Source organism: Alligator sinensis, unplaced genomic scaffold (assembly GCF_000455745.1).
Source record: "Alligator sinensis unplaced genomic scaffold, ASM45574v1 scaffold594_1, whole genome shotgun sequence".
Taxonomy (NCBI): domain Eukaryota; kingdom Metazoa; phylum Chordata; order Crocodylia; family Alligatoridae; genus Alligator; species Alligator sinensis.
The window spans coordinates 740034-755903 of record NW_005842286.1 but is presented as its reverse complement, the minus strand read 5'-3'; the positions used below and the strand labels follow the sequence as shown (position 1 = coordinate 755903).

Below are 15870 nucleotides of genomic sequence, written 5' to 3'. Positions count from 1 at the left end.
TAGGACACAGTGGAGGTAGAGCAGGAAAAAAGGCATGAGGAGCACGGGGCAGGAAACTGCTGGCTGCCCATTGGTAGGAAGAACAGGCTTCCCTGGTCATTGAGCCCAGTCCGCTGTATTTGCAGGCCCTGTTCACCTGCAGATCCCATGGCATTGCTACTTCAAGCCTTCAGTGGTTGCCCACGAGCCTCAGCCCCAAAAACACCACGGCAATCCTCTAGCACGGCCCAGGGGGAAGGAGGGCCCTGGCACTGCAGCGATGGGGAAGCCACTGTGCTCACAAAGCCCAGGAAGAGGATGGCAGCGCAGACTGCAGAGGAAGACAAAACCTGCCCATCCAGGCCAACAGCCGAGGGGAGAACACCTCCTCCTACCCCTGCCTTTGGCAGTCGGCGTTCACAGAAAATTTTGCCCCTAACACCCGACTCCGCTGATCAATTCCTCCCCACGGGACGAATCCGATGACGCTCTCAACATGGGACTGAACAAGGCCAAGTCTCAGCAGGCCTGAAGGAGACATGAGCAAGCCCTTGCCATTGCCCTGCTCAACCCTTTTATGCCCCCATGGAGGAAGGATGAAATGCAGCTGGATCTGATAAAGCCGCGGCAGGCCCCAGGTGGCTACTATCAGAGCATCTCAAACCAGCACTGTGAGACTGCCCTGACGTTCAAGGACTAGAGAGTTAGAATAGCCGGCAGCTGATTTACACTCCGGGACTGATCAAAGGCTCCTGAACTGAAAAAACAAAGCAGCCGCCTCAGCTGCACTTGGTGAAATGCCGCTATTAAAGCTCTCGTTTCCATCCAACCCAGCTCGTTAGCTCAGATCAATGCCGGAGAGGTCAGAATGGGCCTGTCCGCCGCTTGCTTGATTGCTCTAAGCACCAGGTCATTGCTTGAATACACTGCAGCTCCAGTAGCCCTGCACCACCTCCTCACTTCCTAGGCATTGGGCCTGGAGAAAGGCGAGGAGATTTAGGTGCTTTAATTAGCAGTGACTTTAATCAAGTGGTTGACACAAGGCAGCAGCTGCTTCTGTTCCTGCCCATCTTCCTTGGTGCCTGATACAGGAGTGTTTTAAATGACTCTATCCAAAGCCCAGGAAAGAGATGGTGAGTCTGAGGAGTCTCCTTTGGCATTGCTTATGGGCGCTGGATGCGTTATATGGGGAAAGAGGCTGAAAATCCAGAACTGACACCATCACCGTATCAAAATGGCATTAGGCCCCACCGCTGACTTGTTTAGCATGGAGCAACACTGCACTGCCCAAGGAAACCAGCACTGAGACTGCCGTGACAGTCCGATTATCCCTGGATTGTACTTCCCCACCATCTTCCAAGGATTTGATTGCTCCTTAGCTTTTAACCTTCATCGCCGTAAACGTGGCTGTTGGATGTAAAAATCAGCCAGCCTCTTTTTTCTTTTTTTTTTTAAACCCAGCTGCATCCAATTTTCATTAGCTCCTGCTGCAGGGAACGCTCCATATGGGCTGACAGAGACTGGGGGATGGATAAGGAGAAAAACAGACCTTCACATCTGATGCAAGGGGACGTTTCTTTCTATCTGAGAGCAACAAGCCAGAACCTGCACTTTAAAACGTGTGACTGCAGAGAACGGGAGCCGAGTGATTAGCGTTAGAGAAAGCAGCAGCCCCAGCCCGGAAAAGGTTTCATTTCTAGACCTACCCTCAAGCGGGCAGTCTCATGCTGGTCTTGGCTACAGAGCCAGCGTCGGCAGAAATGACAAACAGCCAGCAGGTGGCACTGGGAAGTCGGCAGAGCCAAACCTCCCCAGTCTCCGTCCTGGATGACAACACACGTCGCAGCAGCAGAAGCATGAGGCTTGCCCGTGAACCAGTCCGCCCTCAACAAGGGGGAGATGGGCCAATGACAGCAGGGTGGGACTCGATTGTCCTCAGATACCTGTGGCTGTGCATGTACTTCACACCATGGTACTTACTGTATTTGCTTGCATATCACTTGCACGTTTCTTTTCCAAAAAACAACCCTAACATTTCTCAAAACTCCCCCAAATTGGGGTGCGTCTTCAGCAAGGAAGCAGATGTCCGTAGCGTCCGAGTGGAAGCACGGAGATGCTGGAACAGCGGCCGGGCAGGGTGCTACTCTTCCCCGCCAGCATGCAGCAGGGGTAGAGTCTACTCTTCAGCATCAGAGCAGGTTTTAACCCTCTCAGACACTGCTGAATTAGCAGTAGTTGCCAGCTATGCTGCAATTTGGCAGCAGCTGTGTAAGGGCTAAAACTCAAGCGTTTGGCGGAGTGGCCAGGGTATGGGAGGACAAGCAGATGTTCACTCTCCATGGGCCTTTAAGTGATTGGGTCTGCTGAGCCCGCCCAGCAGGGGTGATGGAGATGTAGGGGCAGGCTGAACTTACTGCCAGCTATATTATCTGCATCAGAACAGAGCGGTCTTTCACCATACCTCCAAGTGGACATTTTGGAGACCACTGAGCCACCAGGAGTCCCAAGCTGCTATCAAATCAGCACAGACTTGAGCCTTACTCTGACGGCTGAGACTTAGGACTCCCCAGTTAAAACTTAGGACTCTGTGTTAAAACTTGGCATCAATTCAAGCCTCTGCACAGCTAAGGTTGTGTGTACCGCAGGCCAGGCCCAGAGATTTGGATCCAAAAGCTATTTAGGCATCATTTCAGCAGTGAGCAAGGATTACCATGCAAACCGCTCCGCTCCTCAAAAGCTTTTAAAAACAATGCATCAGTTTCCCTGGCAACAGCATCGGCACTACAGATAAAAATATATAGTGAAGCTGTTTTCTATCTGGCACACGAAGTTCAGATGAGGACTAGGGCTTTCTATATGATAATCTGGAGAAATATAGATTAGCCCCTTCTATATATATTTGTCCAGATTATTATGTATACATCCAGGTGAGGACTAATCTGGACTAACATATATAGGAGGGACTAATATATATTAGTCCAGATGATCATATATAAATCCAGACGAGGACTAACTAGGGCTTTCATGTGCCAGGCCCTGCGCACACCTCTAGACCGTAACTGTTGCTTCCAGTCAGTCAAGGAAAGCTTTACAAACTCAATTTGAAGTGCATCTTCTGATTACAATAGAGGTCTCCATTCTTGTGCCATCTCCTACCTTTCCTCAGTATCTTTTCAATAGGAGTCCATGCCCAAGGTCTTACCTGTTAACCTAGGGAAGAAATCATAGCACAAGGGCAGCCACAAAATAATCAGAGTCTATCAGAAGCCATGCAAAGAATCAGGGATGCGGTTGCCTGTGGCTGGGCAGGATGGCTCAGGATGTCTCTATAGTCCTATGACAAACATCTGGCAAAGGTGTTGCTCCCATTGATACTGGCTGGTGGGAAGAGCAATTTCCATGTGACCACACAGCTGTGTCCCAACCCATGAGCAGAAGCTAGCAGGAGTTAGCCAAGAGGGCTGCAAAGCCCCAAGTCAAGGGACTGGCACCTGGGTTCTCCCTCCTGCTGCCACCTGGACATCCCAACTTCCCCAGCTGAAATCCTGGTGGGCAGCGAACAAGGGACTGAGCTGCACAAGTCATCTTCAGTATGACTGAAGATGAAACCAGCCCACAGGGCCAGCATGCACCTTGCCTTTTCATATGCTGCCGGTTAGATGTGGTGGCCACAGCAAGATAGGGGCTGGAAACGGCCTGGGCCTGCCTTAGGGAACACAGAGACATTTCCTGTTAAATCAATACTGCCAATGCATTCATGTTGGGCAACGTGCGACTAGTTCAAAATGGGAGGTGCCTCCATGCAATCAGCCTTAAGAACATGCCGCAAGTCCCATTTTTCAGGGCTGGCTCCCTCCACCTGGGATATCCAAGCCCCTCTAAGATGCCAACTCAGTGTCTCACCCTTTCCCCATGAACAGGAAAGCTTGCTGACCTGTTGTGCGAGCTGCCACTAATTCCATGGTGTTTTCCCCCAGTGAACAGATGTTGAACCCCAGACAAATCTCCTGGACCTGATGCCTGGCTCCTCTGGCCACAGTTCTCACACGGGACCTTCTCCCCACACTGCCTGGCTAAGATGGGGCTGGCCAGCTGGGTCTTGGCGTGCAGCCACTGCTCTTCTCTTCATAGTTTCATAGTTGGTCGGGTCAGAATGGACCTGAGCAGATCATCAAGTCCGACCCCCTGCCATGGGCAGGAAAGGATGCTGGGGTCAAACGACACCGGCAAGGTGCTCATCCAGCCTCCTCTTAAAGACCCCAGGGTAGGAGCCAGCACCACTTCACTTGGAAGTTGGTTCCAGATCCTAGCTGCCCTGACTGTGACATAGCGCCTCCTGATGTCTAGTCTGAATCTACCCTCTGCCGGCTTATGACCGATGTTCCTTGTTACGCCCAGTAGTGCTCGGGGGAACAGGGGCTCCCACAATGCCTGCTGGTCCCCCTTGGCCAGTTTTAGACAGCCACCAGATCCCCTCTCAGCCTTCTCTTGTGGAGGCTGAACAGGTTCAGATCCCATAGCCTCTCCTCGTAGGACCTGCCCTGCTGCCTCCTGACCATGTGGGTGGCCTCCTCTGGACCCTCTCCATGCTGTCCACATCCCTCCTGAAGTGCGGCGCCCAGAACTGGACGCAGTACTCCAACTGGGGCCTGAGCAGTGCCGCATAGAGGGGGAAGATCACCTCCTTGGACCTGGTCAAGATGCATCTGTGGATGCATGACAAGATGCAGTTAGCCTTACTGATTGCCTCCTCACATTGGCGGCCCATGTTCATCTTGGTGGCCCATGTTCATCTTGGCATCAATACTGACTCCAAGATCCTTTTCTGCCTCTGCACTGACGAGAAGGGAGTTCCCCAGCCTGTAGGTTTGCTGCTGGGTCTTCCTCCCCAGGTGCAGTACCTTGCACTTGTCAGTGTTGAAACCCATCCTGTTCTCATCCGCCCACCCCTGTAACCTGTCCAGATCCAATTGCAGCCTATTCCTCCCTTCTAGCGTGCCCACTTCCCCCCACATCTTAGTGTCATCTGCAGATTTGAACAGGGTGCTTTTCACCCCCTCATCCAAGTCGCAGATGAAGATGTTGAACAGTGCAGGCCCAAGGACCAAGGCCTGGGGGACCCCACTGCCCACATCCCTCCAGGTAGAAAATGACCCATCCACCACCACTCTCTGGGTGAGGCCCACCAGCCAATTGGTGACCCATCTGACTGTGTAGGCATCGACACCACAATCTCCTAATTTTTTAACAAGAATGGGGTGAGGGACAGTGTCAAAGGCCTTCCTAAAGTCCAGAAAGACTATGTCTACCGTGTCACCTGCGTCCACGGATTTTGTGACCTGGTCGTAGAAGGCCACCAGGTTGGTCTGACAGGACCTGCCTTGAATGAACCCATGTTGGTTGCCCCTAAGCATGATCTCCCCTGCTGGTCTCTCGCAGACGTGCTCCTGGATAATTTTCTCAAAGAGCTTCCCCAGGACCAAGGTACGACCAACAGGCCTATAATTCCCTGGGTCCTCCTTCCTCCCTTTTTTGAAAAGGGGGACCGCATTGGCCCTTTTCCAGTCCTCTGGCACCACACCAGATCACCACGAGTGCTCGTAAAGCCGTGCCGGGGTCCCACAATGACCTCTGCTAATTCCCTCAGCACTCTGGGGTGGAGATCGTCAGGACCTGCTGATTTAAATATGTCCAGTCCCCCCCAGAAGTTCCCTGACTAGGTCCACACTGACGTTGGGCCTGGCTGTGCCTCCCCTGGGACCATTGGGGATCCCAGTGTGCGGGATGATCTGGTCCCTGCTCAGAAAAATGGAGGCAAAGAAATTGTTAAATAGGTTAGCTTTGTCGTCTGGTGAGATGACAAAGCTAACCTATTTAACAATTGCTTTGCCTCCATTTCTCTTGATGCACCAGCTCTCACCAGAGAGTGAGGTTCAGTTCCAAGCCCAGACTTGCTGCACGTTCTGGGATGTGCATGGAGTGAAAAACTGATGAGGAACCGGACAGTGGGAACGTGCTGAGATTCACCCCAGAGCCTGGACACCAACGTACCTATTTGTACAAGTGAACGTCCTTCACAAGGGTGGTAAAGCAGACTGGGGCAGCGATTACTGGCTCCAAGAGGGAGGTGGTCGCTGGCTGCAAGGGAAGGAAGGACAAGAAAACCCCTGGCTCCTGTGTGTGGCCAAGGTGGAAAGCGCTGCTCCGAGCGAATCTCACATGTCCTATAGACGCTGAGTGATGCCCTGTAGATCTAAAAGCTAGGAAGCAGGGCACAGGAGCTTGTTCGTTCTCCCTCCCACTGTGCCACACAGGATTTCCACTCTTGAAACAAGAGGGATGTACATCTAAGCCCCCTACAATGACTGAACCCTGGAAGACAAATGACAGACCTCTCATGGAAGAAATGAGGCATGAGTCATTCATACCCTCCACCCTCACACGATACATTAACCAAAGGACGTGCTGAGACATGGCCCACCAAGGCTTCCCAATGAGACAGGTATTTATTTAGTTCAAGCACTAAGGAGTTTTTGTTGGTTGGTATTATCAAACAGAACTGAGGTCCTGGTGATATGAAGAAAAGAAGGACCCCCCCTTACAAAGCTGAATAAATTGCATCAGGATAGACAGTTGCAGCATTTCTTGCAAACCAATCAAGCCCAAGTGGTGAGGAGAAAAAGAAACAGAGGAAAATAGTTTTAAAACCGTAGTTAAGAAACGGGTCTTACCATTGTTCGACGGGCAGCGTGAGGGGAGCAAACAAAGTTAGCGAGTGGGAATGAGGAATTATTACCGAGACCAAACGTCCTGCTTCAGCGTGCGTCACTGCAGAAGTGGGGAGCGTTAGACCAGGACCCAGCTGCAGAACCCAACTGTATGAAGCATGAGACTGGCTTGTCCTGCCTATGTGGAGCCACACGTTCAATGCGTCATGGAGAGACGCCATCATCGTGACTTGTCCTGCTATCCGCAATGCAAGATCCTGTTCTAAATTTTCTAGAAAAGACAAAAGCCCTACTGGGCCGATCTCCAAAAACAGTTATTTAGGGGAGCAGCTGAGTCCCCATCACACGTAACAGATCTACTCAGAGTAAGGTCGACTTGTTTGAGCAACCACTGGACAAGCCAGGACACTGCAAAGTCAAAACTTCTCCAGCCTGGAACTACAGGGAAAAGAGATTTGGCCAAAGCATCTTGTTTTAGCGTTTAATTACATTTTATTGGGAGCCAAAAAGAAATAAATAAATTTGCTGGTTTTAAAAAAAGAATCCTAACCATGAACAAAATGAGCTGCTTTAAGTGTTCGAGCCAAAGACGACGGAACAGGAAGAGTTACTGAGCCAAATCATTTTTGCGCAGTCCAGAATAGCACAATGGGGGAGGGGGAAACCAGCCCGGCTCCCCTCCCCGCAACATCCATTTCTTTTAAAGAAAGAACGATCCTTCGTCACATATCATTGATGTTTATTTCAAGACATGCCACGTCAAAAAAAAATTGCCTTTAATATTGCATTATAAAAGCACTTTACATCTCAGCCTGCCTTTAACGGTAAGTTATTGGTATGCAGAGTTATTCGAAACCCAGCTCAGGCTGCGGTTTGATATTCAGCTCCTGAATGCAGATGTCATCTACCTATTTCCAGGCGAGAGGACACCTGCCTGCTTCTCCCCCTCCCCTTCACAGGTGATCTTAGGCAGGGGGTGGCAGGCAAGTGAGGGAGGAGTCTGAATGTGTTGTAATTAGGTTTTGTTCATTAAGTAATGCTCACAGCGGGGACTTGAGCAATCTTTCCTGCACTGTAACTCAGCAACACTCACCCTGCAAACAATGTATTTACAAGTGTGTTTATTAACTTACACAGCAATTTCACAATGACTAGTCAAGATTAAAAGGGTGCAACTCCTAGCGTGTTTGTTCCTCAGTGTTTCTCAGGTAGCTACAACTTGCAACGTTGGCAAAGCTCTAAACAGACTCCTCGGCCAAAAACAAAAAACACTGAAAATAGTAATAAAAAAAAAAAAATAAAGTAAAAGCATAGAAATAAATATCACCAAAGAAGAATGGTTAGTTGGAGCTTAGTTAAATATAAAACTAAATTACTAGTTTTTAACCAAACTATACAGAGCGAGTGGAGAAAAAAAAAAACAACCCACTAAACCAGTTTGGAAGACCCAACATAAAAAAAAACACTAAACAATAGAAAGGCATAAAATCTGCATCGTTGTGTGTTTGTTTCCATCCTATGCAATGCCCTTCCTTCTCCCCAGCGTCTCTCTCGTGTCTGTTCCTACGAATAAACCGTTTCCCCCCACCAAGCCATTACCTAGGACCACGACGAGGAAAAGCAGATGCCACTCCTTCATCCATCTCCTCGCCTCCCCATCCATACACTGTACATTATTGTATATCTATTAGTTAAACCAAAGGCTGGTCCATGTTTCAGCTCAATGTAGAGACTCTGATCCACCCCAGCGAATAGTAGCGCCAGCGCCGCACTGACTTCAAATCTCCCCTATCTTTAAAAACACCGTTTTCTGCCCACGACTGAAACGCCGTGTCCCAGTCTCTCAAGTAATAATTTACTTTATTGGAGTTCTACATAAAAGGGAGGGGAGGGGACAAAAAGCTTAAAACTCATTATGCAGCCAAAACATCTGGGTTCCTCGTGTCCTGCATGTTTCGGTAATGCGGGTGGGTTCCCCTCCCCTCCAATGCCACGTATCCCGTGGGAAATGCAGCCGTGACTCAACTAGAGAGCCAGCCGTCTTTCAAGCTGCAATGCCCTGCTAATGCCTGGGCAGGCGGGTTGAAAACAGGTCAGGGCATCTCCCTCCTAGAGAGAGTGAGAATTCATTTCTTTTGGGGGGTTCGCTCTTTTTTTTTTTGGACAGCCTCTGTCCCTCCAACCATCATCTCTGCCTGTGCTCTAGCCATTTCCAGCTTTGTTAGAGAAGTCCAACAGGTGAGCTATGCAAAGGGTTATAATTCTGCATGTCTCTCTCAACCACGTCCAATCCAAAAAAGAAACTTAACTCCATGTTCCATCATCTCAAAGTGCAAGATCATAATGTTAAAAAAAAATAAGGAACAAAGATTAAGAAATTGTACCTATCTTTTTTTTTTTTTTTGGGGGGGGGGGGGGGGGTTGTTTGCTTTTTTGTTTTTTGTTTTTTACAGTTATAACTGGAATATACTGGAATATTTTGGCTTTTATTTTTTGTTTTTTTTTCTTATAAATAATGAAGACACCGACATTTTCTTGCATGGGTGTGCGTGTGTGCGCGCTTGGGAAGCAAAGAGATCATCTCCACGAGACAGCCAGCCATGATGAACTGCGATACGTTATTACCGAAAGGGGGGAGGTTCAAGCCAATATTCACACTGCAGTCAATGGAGAGTCAAGGGGAGGGGGAAGCAGTGATGTTCTGGAGAAGATGGGACAAGCCGCACGGTATTAGCAGGAGCAGCCTCCTTCACTGACGGGCTGCTCTTGAGGCTTTTCCAGTTTTATGTCGATCACTGGAAAGGAGTTAAGGCAAAGGGCGAGAAGTCTGAGAGTTACCGCGGTGGGGTCACAAGCCAGCCCCTCTCCTACCAGGCTTTTCTGCCCTATTTCTAGGTGGGGTGTTCAGAGCGCCTCGAGCAGCTCAGCCGCCAATTCCCTTGGGATTCACGACCCTTATACCTTTGGAAACCCCCAAACCTCAAGGATATCAGAACGCCAGCGATTCCCAGCAGTCCCCAGTGCTCTGGAACGGGTTGGTATGCATGGACGAGGGCAGAGCAGCCAAAATGTCCCACTACAGCTCCACAGGGTGCAATTTGAGCCTCACCGTGGGTTTGCGTCGAAGCGAACCAGCTAACCCAGTTGTAAACGACACCTGGTTATTCTGAAGTGGGTGGGAGGAAGTCATAGGCAGCTGGGCCCGATACTAGGCATGTCCCTCCCTCCACTGCGACTGGCTGCAGGAATCAGCCTGGCTCAGCCACACTACCCTGATGCGCTGCTAGGCCCACGTGGACCTCTGAGCTGTGTGAGGATGCGCTTCTGGCAGCCGGGCCTGCCCTGGCAACCTCTTAAGCAGGTGTCACGGCTTTAGCATCTCCGAACCCCCTTCCTGCCTGAGGGATCAGTAGAGCGGGAGATCAAGTGAGGGACTGACAGCAGCACAGGAGACAGACATCTCAAACAGGTAGGGTAGGAACAAATGCTACATTCAGCTTCTGCTTTCCACGATGACTAGCGACTGGCTGGCTGAATGAGCAGCAAGGCCTGGCAATGGCTAGGAGCCGGGCAAATGAGAGAAGGACAGCCAGTGTCGTTATTTTCTCCGCTCATCATCACACACTACCCCACTAGGGAGCAGCTCCTATGGTTCCCCTTCCCCATGCCTGGCTCTGGGCCAGGAAGATCCACTCAGTCCCACAAAGCAGATACCTCTGGCCAGAGTATCCACGGCCCTGCTCCCAGCATGGACAGCAAAGCACCATCCACTGCTAACCGTCTACTCAATTCTTTTGTGTCCCCCCCACCAGGGGCTTATTCCCATCTCTTCTCCCACTACACCCCTCCAAATGCTCCTGCAGCCCTTACACCCCCTGCACTGTTCCCATCCAATGTGCTTGGATAAGCTGCGTTCATTGTCTTTGGGGTAAGTAACCAGTAACCCCTCCTGCAACCAGACTGCTCTCCCCCCACCCCACCATCTCCCTATGCCTTGCAACAACAGCTGATATCCAATTGCGGCACAAGACTGCTCCCATCTTCCACTCAAAAGCAGTTCTCTTTGTTGCTTGATAACAAGAAGCAACTGATAAGCTGTTCTCTTTGTTGCCCTGCTGATCCCCAAAGCACGATGCACTGCGGTCACAATGTGTGGGGCTCCAGCCTGCAGCCTTCAGATCAGCAGTTCTGAATGCCGACCTCTGAGCAGGACGGCAGCTGTCAGCTCAGCGCAAGCCTCAAATACTTCCCTTATCAGCGAGCCCATAGCAGCAAACCGCTAGTGGAAGCCAGCATTGCTTATCTATTCCTGGGACTGCACCTTCCCCCTTGCAAGGGATGGAGGCAAACAAATAAGAAGGGGAGGTTAGTGGGAAGCACAGAACTGAAGAGGAGTTGCTTACAGATGCTGTGCAGTTTTAGTGTCTCTAAATTCCCCACTGTATTAAGAGAGAGCTGCTTAATGAAGATACTTAAATCCACAGCTCTGCCACCAGCACGCAGATGAGCTGTGGACATGAAACTGCACAGCTTTGGGGTCCCTGAACTGACAGCGTGCTGCTAACAGGAGCCCATGGAAAACTGTCCCTCCACCACTGATGCTGACCTGTTTTTACAAGAGAATGCAATGAGCTGCGAGCTGCCTTGCTATCTGCGCTCTGCACAAAGCCCCTGTTGGAAGCCAGCTTGCTGCTCTCCCCCTTTGGAGAGGGATCATTCGACTCCCCTGTGGAGGCAGAGTCATCAGGAAGGTCCATGGGAGGACTGTGATTCTAGCACCGGCCTTTCTGTTAATAAAATCAGCCTGGATCAAGCAGTCGGTGGCCTGCAGTGGGAGCAAAGCTCTTGATTCCCCAACACACCACAGTGTGTTGTAGTGGCTGCAACCCACAGGCGAGCACCTTTTCGTCTACAACCAGTATTGATGTAGGCTCGGCCTTGCTGGGCCCCCACATCCCAGCTGTTCACACTCACTAGTTCTCCCTCACCTATCCAGCTGACCACACCAATCTCTTCATCTCCCCACTGCTCTCCCCTGTCCTGCAGCGGGATACTTGCTTTCACTTCTAGATATCTCAACAGCATGACCGTTCCTACCTCTCCACTCACTGTACAGCAGACCTCAGTCCTTCCACTCCACCACAAGCCCCAGGCTCAGCACCCTCCAGCTGTTCTATAGTTGGCCAGGTAATTTCTTCCCCAGCACTGCTTAAAAGCATGGCCCATGCTTACTGAACTCAAGTACACGGGCTCCTATCCTTCTCCTCATGGCTTATTTCTGTAGGAAGCCCACAGGAAATCAGCCAACTAACAATAGCTAGGCTGAGGGTCTACAGGGCAGATGTTATTCCTCTCCCGCACACCGGCCTCCGCTGCTCAGGGGCTGCGTCCTCCCCGTGCTCACAGTGCCCAGTCATGAGTTTCCATAACCCAATGACAACAGGAACACAAAAAGGATACTGTCTTCTCTGCTTTTGTCCTGTGTGCTTTCCATTCCAGGCAAGGCAGCTGCCACACGTCGGAAAAGCTGCAAAACAGAGAGAGGGAGAAGTTAGAAATGTCACTGCATGCAAAGAACAAGTTCCAGCTTCTGCAGGACAGACCAAACCAGCTCAGGTGCTTTCTGTACCAGCTACATGAGCACTGGTTCCAGCAACACACCCCGACTCCGCCCAAGCGTGGCTTTTAGTGCCAGGACTCTGGGAAGGGCACATTATTGGTAGCATGTGGGTAGACATGTTCAAATGCCCTACCTGTACCGTGACAGCTAAACAAGTCATTTAAAGGCTAGAAGCCCGGGGGTGGGAGGGACCTCAAAGGTCACCTGGTTCAACCCTATACACAGAAGTTGCTATGCATAACCCACCCCAGATGGGTGCCCATCCTACCCAGCTGTTTCTAGGAATGTGAAGCACTCCAGTGATGGAGGCTCCATCACTTCCCCGAGCAGCCTGTTCCATGGTCCTCTCTGATGGACAGGAAGCTTTTCCTCAGATTTGATCTGAATGTGCTTTACTGCAGTTTGAAGGCACTACCACAGGTCCTGTCCTTGGTGACAATGGAGAACACAGCAGCCCAGCAATATCTGAAAGTTTTTATCATGTCTCCCCTACCCTGTACACAACAAGTTCTGTCTGGGAGCCAGTCCCCTAATCTTTGCTCAGCCACAGCCTTGCTGACTGACCTTAGGCAAGTCATTTCACCTCTGACATAAGAGACTCGGTGGCCCAGGAAGTCCAATCTCCTGCATCTGCAGGTGATCATGAACCAAGGGAATCCCCAGAATCTGTACTTCAAACCCTCACACACAACTACAAGGATCATCTGTAACACCACCATTACCCTATAGACATGCCATGGGAAAAGCAGGAGAGACGGGGGCATAGCCAAAGCCCCAGTACTACAAAGAACAGGGAAGTAACTGGTTAACGTACGAGTAGAGGATCCCAAGAGAAACAACCCAGGGGGTGTTATGTTCCATGCTTCACAAGGCAAATGCCCAACAGTCCTTGCCAATCTGACCTAGGGGTAAAATTCCTTCCTGACCCAAATCTAGCATTGATCTGACCCTCAACGGAAAAGCCAGACCCTCCTTCTCCAGGAACCTCTGGTTTTTTTTAAGTGCTAGCAGAAGCACCAGTGCACTGACACTCCCAGAGCTGTAACGCAAGCACTCAGACCCTCCCAGCTCCCAAGAATGAAGTATTGGTTGCAGGCTCAAAAGTGAAATCCATGCACTACATAAATGCGAAGATCTGGAAGGATGTATGACCCAGCCTTTGCTCTTTCTACTTTACGGATATTTCTCTCCCTTCATTTGGACTTGTCCAGACTCTTGCAATAGGTATATTCACCTGCACAGTACGGGAAAGGGAGGTAATATTTGAACTCAAGTTCCTTCCTCCTCATAGAGCTCCAGTATGCTGATGATGCTATAATGTGTGCTCACTTGGAAGCAGACCTTCAGGCAATTGTTGATGTCTTTACTGAGGCATACAAGAAAATGGGATTGACGCTTAATATTCAGGAGACTGAGGTCCTCCATCAAAAAGCTCTTAATGAGCAGTTCTCAGCTCTGGTCATTTAGATTTACGGTGAGACTCTGGAGCACACTGAGAATTTCCTGTACCTTGGAAGCCATCTCTCACAGAAGGCTGACATCAATGAAGAAATCCAACATCGCTTCAAATGTGCAAGTGCAGCCTTCAGATGTCCAAGGAAATGGGCATTAGAAGATCATGATATCAGATTCAAAACCAAGCTCGTGGTTTATCAAGTAGTCATGATCCCTCTCGTACTGTATGGAGCTGACATATGGACAACATACAGGAGAGGCTGCAAGTCCCTGAAAAAGTACCATCAATGACGCCGAACATCCTTCAAATCCAATGAGAAGACAGACACACCGACGTTAGCTTCCTCTCGCGAGCAAACACCACGAGCATCAAGGCGATGATCATCCAACATCAACTTCACTGGGCTGGTCACATGATCTGAATATCCAACTGCAGGCTCCCAAAGCAAGTTTTATTCTCCCAGCTCAGTCAAAGCGTATGCTCAAGAGGAGGGCAGAGAAGGCACTTCAAGGAGGTCCTCAAGGCCAATTTGAAAAAAATGTAACACTGATATCAACTTGTGGGAGACTTTTGTCCAGGACTGCCCCAAATGGAGGCAAAGTCGGCTGCAAGGACTTCAGTACTTTGAAACCTCATGACAACAAAAAGAGATGGAAAAGCAGGAGCGGCAAAAACAGAGTCGTGACCAAATCAAGAAATCGGAGCCACCCGCCCTGCACAGAAACATGTGCCCGAGTTGCAGTAGGACCTGTTGATCCTGGATCAGCCTCGTCAGACAGCTTCGAACCCACAGATAAGGCGATCCTGGAAGACAATCATCCTCGACTGAAGGATTGCCAATGATGATGATTGTGCTCAGCCTGGGCAGTGTCCACTGGGTGGCAATTCCTCAGTTGTCTGGGCAGCCATCTTTCACTATGGGCAAATGTCACCCACCCATTTTGTGGTCCATATTGATTTCCTACCTTTCTACATCAGCAGTCAATGCCTGATCTAGCAAACCCATCCCTCCCCCTGGGGCAGTTGGCTGTTCTCCTGGAGCACTGTGCCTTGCTGAGCTGTGTTTTCCCCAGTCACTGTTAAGCCACTATGCTAGACGGATGAGGACAGCACCATCCTCAGTGTTGTGCTGTTGCTGCCTCTGGGGAATCACACATAGATGAAACACGACCATAGGGTGTGGGATGAGGAGGTACAAGCAGGCAACTAGACAATTCCCTGCTTGCTTTGCCCTCCCCCTTGTAGCTCAGGCTGAACTGCCCCTGTTAGCAGCAACTGGATCATGGCAGCAAGGCTGGAGGTTCCCTACATGCTCCTTTCTGCAGCTGAGAAGCCACAGGAGCTATTAGCTAAAGATATGCAAGACTTGCTACATAAACTGACAAGAAATGTCTGAGCAGCCTAGGTTGCAACACTGGCCATGTGAGACACTGTCCCTTTGAAGGCAAATCAGGGAGAAGAGTGACATACTGGATAACACCGAGCTTGCAGCCGTGCACTCCAGTGACCCAGTTTCCACAGGGAGCTAAAGGACAGAGAGAGCTGCTTTCAGATGCTCGGGTTATCTGGGTTGCATTGTGAATTTAGGCCCAGATGCGCAACGTATTCAGGCACCTAAACTGCCTTTGTGCATCCGGCTGTTAGTGTCTGTATGGAAAGGCCACTGAAATCAGTACGACTTTGTTGGCACAGCCACCTATCCATGTGCAGCCCAAAGTTAAGAAAGAAGAGCCCTTTGGGTCAGTCGCATGCGGCTGTGATCTTTCCAGCACAGGGCTACACACTGCATAGGGCTTGGCCTCGTCTGTCCATTTGTTATCACTCTCCGGTACTGATCAACAGGCTACACATGATGTCACGACAGCAAACCATTCCTACTGCACGCTAAGCACTAGCACGTCCTTGGTCTAGATCCCCTGAAATCCCCACTGTGCATGTGCATTCACTGCAAAAAAAAAACCCTGTTTCATCCAGGCCAAGTCAGGCAAGGATGGCTTCTGTTCCAGCGTGGGCTGCATTTAAGTGGAAGCGGAGGCTTGCATTGTAAAAACAGTGTCCCGTGTCCCTGAACCACGCAGAAGCAGGTT

General features: G+C 50.2%; 1 protein-coding gene across 1 annotated transcript in view; it reads right to left on the bottom strand.

Moving 5' to 3' along the window:
* Positions 1 to 7429: 7429 nt before the first annotated feature.
* The window catches only part of RAB6A (RAB6A, member RAS oncogene family), a 79896-nt gene continuing 71455 nt past the window's right edge, over positions 7430 to 15870 (bottom strand). Inside the window, 4 exon segments of the mRNA XM_014522005.2 lie at positions 7430 to 9335; positions 9337 to 9378; positions 9381 to 9502; positions 12168 to 12234. Of these exon segments, the coding sequence (XP_014377491.2) occupies positions 9285 to 9335; positions 9337 to 9378; positions 9381 to 9502; positions 12168 to 12234 (282 nt within the window). The 3' untranslated portion in view covers positions 7430 to 9284.